The sequence below is a fragment of the Trachurus trachurus genome, assembly GCF_905171665.1.
Source record: "Trachurus trachurus genome assembly, chromosome: 7".
In the NCBI taxonomy this organism is placed as follows: Eukaryota; Metazoa; Chordata; class Actinopteri; order Carangiformes; family Carangidae; genus Trachurus; species Trachurus trachurus.
The window spans coordinates 29,567,209-29,577,101 of NC_139901.1; the positions used below are offsets into that span (position 1 = coordinate 29,567,209).

The following is a 9,893-nucleotide window of genomic DNA, read 5'->3' on the forward strand; positions in this document are numbered from 1 at the left end:
AACTCTGGCTTCTGCAGCGTTGGGAATCTGCTGCTGCTCCTCTTCCTCCTGCTCTTCCTCTTCACCATCACCCGCGGCGACCTCCGACCCCGGCGCGCTGACGCTGCGGAACCGCGCCAGAGACACGATGTCGGAGCAGGAGCCGGTGAACTCCTGCAGGTCGGCCGGGTCGAGGCCGCACAGGTTGAAGAAGCGCTCCAGCTCCGTGCCGGCTCGGGAGAACCGGTCGCTCATGTCCGACTTGGAGCGGGTCAGCGACGGGCGCTTCCTGGAGCCGCCGGAGGAGAGGCGGGTGAAGGCCGGCGAGGGCGGAGGGAAGACGGCGGCACCGGGAGGAAGAAGAGGAGGAGGAGGAAGAGGAGGAGGAGGAGGTGTTGAGTTGTTGTCGGGTTTGACCGGGCCGACCGCCGCCACGGGCTTCAGAGGAGAAGGAGAAGAAGAACTCGGCGGCGTCCGGAGGTGCAGCAGCCGCAGGTGCGACGGCGCCGGGCGCAGCGGGAACAGCGGGTGAGGGGGGAGGGGGAGCGGCTGCAGCGGCGGCCGGAGGAGGAGCTGCGGCCGTCGGCATGGCAACCTCGCCGGCCCGGCCTGAGGCATCACGTCCACCCTGCGGACCGTCCCTGCAGCGGCGGCGGCGGCGGCCTGAGACCCAGAGACGGCCATGTTCTCCACAGCAGCAGGCGGCGGCGGCGGCGGCACGGAGGCTTTTAACCTCACCTAGAGGAGAGAGAAAAGCAATTCAATATATCAATGCAATATCTTTATTTTAGAAGTTTTTTTTTTTTTTAAAAGGACAACGAGGAGTTTTGGAAAAGCGAAGCGTTTTCACACTACATTTATGAGCCTCCGTGCACCGTGAAATTATTTGACCGGCGCAAGACGGACTCATGTTTTCATTCATCAAGAATTAAAGTCAGAGGTAAAAAAGGAAAAAACAGCTTTTTGTGTTCATTGTCAGGTTTAAGCATCAAATTATGAATAAGTACCAAGTCTATAATTGATTAGATAAAGGTGGACTGAATTAAATGTATTTTGTAGTTTGTCTTTCTGACCAATTTTGACCGTTTTATGGCAGATAACTGCACTTTGCCTTGGTTTCACAGTGCTTTTTTGGATGGACAGCAAAAATAAAAAGCCCAATAACTCTAGTAATTTTAGCAGTACCAATATCAAATTCTATCAGATTGAAGAGAATATGCCACACTTTTGATTGGTCAAAAAAACATTTTTTTTTTTAAAAATGCAGATACTGCACTTTGCCTTCGTAGGGCAGCTATCTCATATTGTCAGAAAGGTTTCAGAAGCCTGTTTTTTCTATACTCTTTTATTTTTGCCTCTTTTATGCAGTCCAGGCTTTTGAAAACTGTTTCACTGGTGTTCATGAAAAATGCAGACTAAAAATCGAATATCCAATATCGTAGAATCGCAATTTAAATCGCACCGGCATCCAAAAAAAAATCGCAGAAGAATCGAACCGGGAGAAAAGTGTATCGTCGCAGCCGTAACCTCACCTTGGCCGGACTGGACCAGTCGGGACGGGGAACCGGACTTGGACGCTCTTTCGGCCCGTCGCCCACGCCGCTGATGAGGTTGCTGAGGTGCTGCAGGTCCAGCTGCTGGGCGCCGTCCGGCTTCGGCTTCGGCTGCGTCGGCGTCTTCCTGGTGGGACGCAGGTTGGCGCCGGCGGCGGCGGGGCTCGTCGTCAGCGGCCGGTGGCGGACGCTGACGTCAGGCGGTCGGAGCGGCTGCTGCTTGGACAGAGCCACCTGACTCTTGACGTACTTGGCCTTGTCGGCCTCCAGCCTGGCCACGGCGCTCTGCCTGGGCCGGGCCTCCACCGCCACCGCTGATGGGCTCTGCCTGGAGAAATCTGGCGCCACTGGACCTTTGGGCCTCAAGCGTGGCGGCGCAGCAGCTAGAGGCATCCTCACCGGCGTCCTCACCGGGCGCTGGAAAGTCTCCACTGGCATTTTTTTTGTTCTTGTAGATTCCTTGTCGTTGTTGTTGTTGCTCTCCGTCTTGTCTTTCAGCGCCGCTCTCGTCTGTCCGAGCTCCACTTCTCCATCTCTGAAGAGACGTCACTGCAGCGGCTCAGCTGAACTCCAGGTCCTTGACATCTTGGACTTCCTGTAGAGAAGAAGAAGAAGAGGAGACACATGATGAGTGAAGAGGAGAGGACAAGTCTGTGTGATAACTCAGGTACACTCACACTGCAAAAACTCAAAATCTTTCCAAGAATATTTGTCCTTTTTCTTGTCAAAATGTCTCATTTCTAGTCAAAACGAATCTCTTTCTACTTAAAATAAGACTCATCGCCTAAAAATTAACTTGTTTTTAGATCATTTTCACTTGTTTCAAACAAATATTCACTTGAAATAAGTAGAAAAATCTGCCAGTGAAAGCTAGTTTTTTGTGCTTGTAATAAGGAAGAAAAACTTGCTCCACGATCAGATTTTTCTATTAATTTCAAGTGAAAATATGCTTGAAAGAAGTAAAAACGGTCTAGAAACATGTTACTTTTTAATGAGATATTTCTTATTTTAAGTAGAATTAGATTTGTTTTGACTAGAAATAAGACAAATATTCTTGGTAAGATATTTGAGTTTTTGCAGTGCAGTATACCCACTATACAAATTTCAGCAGAACTGAAATCAGACCCGACTCTAAGCATTTTTAAACCCAGGTTAAAAACATTTATGTTTTCATGTGAGCTCTTTTAAAGAACTTTAAATCCTAATCTTGGATTGGCACTGTAAATCCTCTTAATTGTTTTTAATACAAATCAATATTTCATGCGGCAAACTCATATTTTATGCTCTATTTTAGTCTAGTTTTTTATTATTTATAGCTATACTATATATGTTTTGTTTTTATGTAAAGCACATTGAGTTGCCCCTTGATATGAAATGCACTGAATAAATAAAGCTGCCTTGCCTACAACAAAACTATCTATAGTCCAGTATGAACAGTTTCCCCACTGAAACAAATTAGACTTAGACCACTGGACGAGTCCATAAAGAGTCACACAGTCAATAAAAAGCTTTTACCTCAGGAGACAAGAGAGAATCAGACTCTTTCACTTCGTCCAACTCTCAGAGGAAACAAACTCACAAAGACTCATAGATAAAAAACCCTCTCTGGTTTTCTTTCTTTCTTTTTACAACCACAGCCAATCATTCTCATTCTCCGGACGCCGTCTCTACTCTGGAAGTTCATTGGTCGCCGGCGCACACACACGGATCTGAACAATTAACTCAGAGTCATCCATCTCTCCGCAGACAAACACAATAAAAGTGACACTTGGTTTTCAGGCCGTCGGAGCGGAGGAGTGTGAGAGAGGGGTGATGGGGAAGCTGTCCAGCTGTCAACAAGCCATTGTCTGGAGGCAAAACGGGGCAGGTCACACACACACACACACACACACTACAACACACACACAACAACAGCTGCTGTGGGAACAATGACTCCTCATCTTTAAATAAAGCCGCCGCCAGTTGCTGCGGTTTGTGGTCGACTTCACTTCTTCCTCCTGAACCTCAGACTCTCGTGGGTTCAACGACCGGTCCAGAACGAAACTAAAACCAAACCAAATTAAATCAAACCAAATCAGGGGTCCAAACTCCACCATCAACACACAACTCACACACATACACACACACCAACTGTGCTGAAGGTCACACAACACAAGAACCAACTTGGTCAAATCATTTTTCCCTGTATAAGTTGAACTTAAAACCCTCCTGCTGTTCTCCTGGGTCAAGGAAGGACAAAGGGAAAGAAAGAAGGAAGGACAAAGGGATAAATGGTAAATGGTCTGTATTTATATAGCGCTTTTCTACCTGAACGATACCCAAAGCGCTTTACAGTACATTGCATTCACCCATTCACACACACATTCACACACTGATGGCGGTAGCTGCCATGCAAGGCGCTGACCACGACCCTTCAGGAGCAAGGTGGGGAAGGTGTCTTGCCCAAGGACACTACGGGGGAGAGCGGGATTCGAACCGCCAACCCTCTGACCATTGGACGACCCGCTCTACCACCTGAGCCACTGCCGCCCCGGGTAGAACGAAGGAAGGAAGGACGAAGGGAAAGAAAGAAGGAAGGAAGGACGAAGGGAAAGAAAGAAGGAAGGACAAAGGGATAGAAGGAAGGAAGGAAAAAGGAAGGAAAGATAGATGGAGGGAGGGAACAGATTGGGTCAAAAAAGAAGGAAGAAGCAAGGAAGGCAGGAAGGATTGTGGAAAGAAGGAAGGGGAAAAGGGAAGGAAAGAAAGATGGAGGGAGGGAGGGAACAGACCAGGTCAACTGGACCAAACTGGGAAGGAAGGAAGGAAGGAAGGAAGGAAGGAAAGAAGCAAGGGAAAAGGATTGTGGAAAGAAGGAAGGATGGAGGAAGTGAACAGAAGGCCACCATGAGGGTTAAACCTAAACATCCTGAGTGATTAGAGTATAGTATAGTTACTAGTATAGTAGTTTGAAACGCGGCTGCCTGCATCTGCCAGTCACATTCTCCACATAGCTGCCATTCCAGTCTGAGCCGGGGCCAAGAACTCCCGCTGGTAGAGACGAGAGCTGACCTCAGATCAGCTCACCTGTCAGCCGGTTGGTTGGTCGAGTCGCTGCTGCTGCTCCGATCTGATCTGATCTCCTCAGTCAAAACCAAAAGCCGAAGCTCCTCTCTCCTCTGAACGACAACGACAATGAGAACAAGACTCAGCAGCAGCAGCAGCTCAGTGATGATAACAGACGTGCGTTACAGGGAGGAATGTCAAGTCAAGAAGAGGTTGGGTCACACAAACACACAAAAATAATTATAATAAATGAAGCCACTAATTACATGTGTGAGTCACGAGTCGGCACGTTCAGCTACTGAGAGGAGAACGACAAACAAATGACACAGCAACACAACACAAAGCAGCAGGTAAACAACAGAAGAACTCACTCTGATCTTTAGACTCGAGGCCTATGTGTGTGTGTTTGTGTGTGTGTCTGTGTGTGTGTGTGCAATGCCAACGCCACCACCGCCGGTCGTGCCCTGACAAGCCCAGCAGCTCTGCCTCACCTTGTGCAGCTTCAGATTATCAGGAAGTTGTTGTTGTGTTGTGTTGTGTTGTGTGTCTTGTTAGAGGAGAAACACTCACCTTGTGTTGAGCTGCTCAGCTTCTTCTTGATCTTCAGTTTCTTCACACAAACACACGTCGTCGTTGTCCCACAGAGCAGCAGGTTGTGTGTGTGTGTAAGTGTGTGTAAGTGTGAGTGAATGTGTTTGAAACCACTTAGCAGCAGCACAAGACAAACCTGTCTGACAACTCATGTGCTGCTGCTGCTGCTGCTGCTGCTGGTCCCGCCCCCTCCTTCCCCCGCTGCGCTCTGATTGGTCCGTTCCAGGATTGGTCTCCTACCAGGAAGCAGCTCAGACTCCTTTAGAGCCACGTGACCCGCCTGCTATTGTTGGAGGTGGATGATGATAAGAACTCACCCACTCACACACACACATCATCCACCCACTCAGCTCCACCCACTGAGAGTATAAAGAACTATTACTGATACTGGAAAATACTGCGTTAACTTACAAGTGAAAGTGAAAGAAAATAGCTATATAAAAGTATCACGAGGAGAATTAACTTTAACGTATTAAAACCAAAGTATTGTCATAATAATATCGATATTATAATTCCTCCTACTACATTTATGAGGAAGCAGAATTTTACTGTCACTGCTGCTGGTTTATCTCACAACAGATATTGATCTATTGATTGATCGGTTGGTTTGTAAAGTTGGTTAATGATTGTTAAATGAGATGTTTGCAGATAGCTCTGAAACTGCAACTTATATACTTATATAGGATATACAGCTCTGGAAAAAAATTAAGAGACCACTTCAAAATGATCAGTTTCTCTGGTTTTTACTATTTGTAGGTTTGTGTTTGAGTAAAATTAACATTTTTGTTTTATTCTATGAACTACTGACAACATTTCTCCCAAAATTGAAATAAAAATATTGTCTTTTAGAGCATTTATTGGCAGAAAATGACAACTAGTCAAAATAACAATGATGATTTAAGTCTTTTCAGACCTTGAGTAATAATAATGCAAAAAAAAAAAAAAAACATTTTCATATTCATTGCTCTCAACAACACAACACAAATATTTTAACTTGGGAAGAGTTTATTAATCAATTTCGGTGGGAAAATGTCAATGCTTTATTCCCAGCAGTGTTTTTTATAATCTTCTGTCTCATTAAGTCGAATGAGTTGTGTGAGTTTTTTTTTTAAACTGGAAACTTAAGAAAGATTTGTGAAAGTGGTCCCTTATAGTTTTTTCCAGAACTGTATAGCTATCTATCTATCTATCTATCTATCTATCTATCTATCTATCTATCTATCTATCTATCTATCTATCTATCTATCTATCCTTTAACAGCACATATTTTTGTTTTAAATGTATTAGCTACTTTGTTTTTATTCCTTCTTTTCTTTACTTGTCCTGTGAATTTTCCACAAGTGGGATCAATAAAAAGTCTTGTATTAAACTGGTCTCCTGTCAGTTGACATTTTGTCTAATAACCAGTTGTTTCATATCAACAAATAGCCTACAAACAAATAAAAAAAACATGCCTGGAGTGCTGCATGGGTATCAGTTGTTAGTCCCTCTGGTGCTCTTCAGTGTGAGGATCCAAATACTAGATGGTAGCGGGAACTGAGGCACTCAGACTAGGAGAGTGATTTTAAAAAGCCTTTATTTGTTTGGCCATGCTGCAATAAAGGCTTTTTAAAATCACTCTCCTACTCTGAGTGCCTCGGTTCCCGCTACCATCAAATACCAACTGATGTTGTAGATACATTTATAGGAGGTAAAAATAAGATACATTATAATATAAATTAATTAAACATTATGTTAATTTCATAGTTAATATTTTGAGTCTTTGTATAAATTGGGGTTAAGTCTTGTCCAGCTAGCAGAGTAGATTAGATGAGGGATTTTTTTTTTTTTTTTACATAGCCTAGAATGTTTTGGTTTCTGGACCTTATTTCTAGCATAAATAATCATTTACTCACCCAGATAACTTTGGTGTCATTACAAGTCCTTCCCACAAAATTAGATCCAGACCAGCTGAGAGCCGCGTATCCATACAATGTGAGTCTACAGGGCAGCGCAATGGAGCCTCAAAACACATTATCTGCCGCGAAACTCGTTCATTTCACCAATATTTTGTTATGATCAGTTCATCAGCTCATCAGCTGGAACTCTTCCAGAGCAGCTACAGCAGCGTTGTGACCTCAACCATGGTTGGTGAGAGCAGAAATGTTGTTGTTGTAGTGAAAATGGGCGGGCTCGTGAAGACGCGAATTTACACAAAGTCAAAACGAGCGATAAATCGCATTTCTCGCGTATCTCGCGTTTGGTCGCGCGTATAAACTCGAGCGAAAAAAAAGCGTTCCTCGTGTTTGGCGGGAAGCCCCTTGCGGGTCTTCCCGCCAAACACGATGAAAAGGACGAAGACGCGAAGGTCCCGTCGCCATAAAAGAATCGGGTGTAGCGTCGCAAAAAAAAAAAAAGTCGCGTATACCGCGTCTCGCGCCTAATCGCGTCTCGCGCCTAATCGCGTCTTTGCGTCACGGCCTTTTACACCGCGGACGTAACGAATAAACGGTGACGTGTGAACGAACAACATAGAACAGGACCAGACGTGGCGTTGTTTCCTCTTTTCACCGACAGCTCCACTCTCCCTTACTTACACTAACTACTGTTATTGGCCTGGCCTATTGTTGAGGCCAGATAATTGTGGGATTTGTAGTTTTTGACCAATCGTGTGCTCTTTCTTTTTGTGATTTTTCCGGTTCACACATGTTTGTTTTTTTTAGGGGCAAATGCGAGTGAAATGCTCGCCCATGGTGGGCATAAGAAGATGTAAGACCCGTCTAAAATTATTTAAGACTTGAACACAATAATTCAACAAATTCAAGACATTTTAAGACCTAAAATTTAGATTTTCACATTTTAGACTTTTTAAGACCCCGCGCGCATACCCTGTTATTTCATATAAAAGTTTAAGTGCATACATATTTTATGATGCTGTGTATTATATATTTAAGACCATCTTAGAATTTTCTAATAAATTTAATACTTTTTAAGGCCTTAATTTTAGATACATGAATTTAAGACTTTTTAAGGATCCGCAGATACCCTGTTGTGCGCTCGCAGCAGGACAGATAATCAGATGGATAATCGGTAAAGTTAATAATTTCACTTAATGTGGCCATGAATAAATTAATTTCGATGTTTCGCCTGTTATTAAACGCAAATCTTGAATAGGTCTCCGCTGTTTTCACATTTAAAAAGGTCTTTGTTGTCTTTGTACAGAGACAATATGAGATTTGCTTGTAGCCACAGCACTTAAAAAACCCACTGTAACCTATTTTCATAGGCACACCAGCCTCGCTTTCAATAAAACACACACTCGCATTCCATAATTGCGATCAGTGAAATATATGAAAACAATAAAATACAATTTAAAAATGAGAGAAAAAAAATCCAAATTCTTCGACATATTTAAACTTAAAAAAAAGAAAGAAAAAGTAACGCAATAGTTACTTTCCCTGGTAACTAGTTACTATTATAGTGAAGTAGTGGAGTTACTAACTCAGTTACTTTTTGGGAGAAGTAATTAGTAACTATAACTAATTACTTTTTAAAAGTAACGTTCCCAACACTGGTTATGATATGCTAGTGCTATTCCCCTCTGAGTCCGGGGTTAGCTGTTATCAACATCCGAGGTCTGTAGGTTGACCTACTGACCTCTGACCTGGATGATGGATCATTCCGCTTCGGCATTCGGGTCCATTTTTATCTCAACTAGCCGGAGCTTTAGTGAGTCCAGGTTGCGGAGAGGAAGCCTGTGGAAGCTGAACTTCATCCAGCTGCTCATTTAGTTCTGACAAGTCGGAAACACGCAGAAACGAACCGTAGCATTAGCATTAGCATTAGCAACTTTCAGGTAAACAAGCCGGACTGTGCGGCGCTCAGAGATGACATCATCCTGGTCAGCGGTTAGTATGTCAACCTACAGACCCCGGTTGTTGATAACAGGTATGCCTAATAGCACTAGCGTAAAAAACATACAAAAAAAAAAAAAAAACTAGCATATCACAACAATTTTTTTTATTTAACCTCTATTTAACCAGATAAAAACCCATTGAGATCAGGGTCTCTTTCGCAATATACCAAAATATTGGTGAATATTTGCATTATACGGATATACGCGGCTCTCGGCTGGATCTAAGTTCGTCGGAACGACTTGTAATGACACCAAATTTATCTGGGTGAGTAAATGATCGTATTTTATGCTAGAAATAAGGTCAGATTGTAAAAAACGGCAATTCCCTTATATATAATATATATCCTGTCATTTATGTGTTAAAGGTGTACAGAAAAGAAAATTGATTTACGCCCACTCTGGGTCATAAAATTAGTGTAATAACTCATCTATGAGACGATGTAGGCCAAACTTTGTGCAAAATTCTATTTTTGAGTAAATCCGGGATGAAAGTGTGTATTTTTTTTTGCAGGCGCACGGATTATACGTCAGTCTGTACACGATTCACCAGCTACTGATATTGGATCCGTCATCCGTCATTCAAACGTCTGAGACACGCACACACACACGGAGCTCGGGCTCGCCCCAAGTTTTGAATATCCTGCCCACTCCATAACGACCAATCAAATTCGTTTTCCTTACTCGGGTAAACTCATGTTGCAGCTCGTGACAACTCGGCGCAACAAACAGGACAAACGGCCATTTCTGTACACCTTTAAGCTCATTGGTGGTTTTCTTGACACCACAATATGAATGATATAAATTATAAGATCAATGTTTTGTTTTTTGTG

The 9,893-nt window shown here is 43.5% G+C and overlaps 1 protein-coding gene across 2 annotated transcripts in view; it reads right to left on the minus strand.

Annotated features, from left to right (window-relative positions):
* The window catches only part of fam110a (family with sequence similarity 110 member A), a 6,256-nt gene extending 914 nt beyond the window's left edge, over nt 1–5,342 (minus strand). Inside the window, exons 1-4 of one of the 2 annotated variants that reach the window (XM_083975018.1) lie at nt 5,148–5,342; nt 4,599–4,690; nt 1,507–2,127; nt 1–712 (exon numbers count right to left, since the gene is read on the minus strand). The exon at nt 1–712 is cut by the window's left edge and continues 914 nt beyond it. In XM_083975018.1, the coding sequence (XP_083831144.1) occupies nt 1–712; nt 1,507–1,970 (1,176 nt within the window). In that variant the 5' untranslated portion in view covers nt 1,971–2,127; nt 4,599–4,690; nt 5,148–5,342. The remainder of the gene's footprint in view (nt 713–1,506; nt 2,128–4,598; nt 4,691–5,147) is intronic. The other variant, XM_083975017.1, reaches the window with a different exon arrangement.
* Between the last annotated feature and the right edge of the window lie 4,551 nt (nt 5,343–9,893).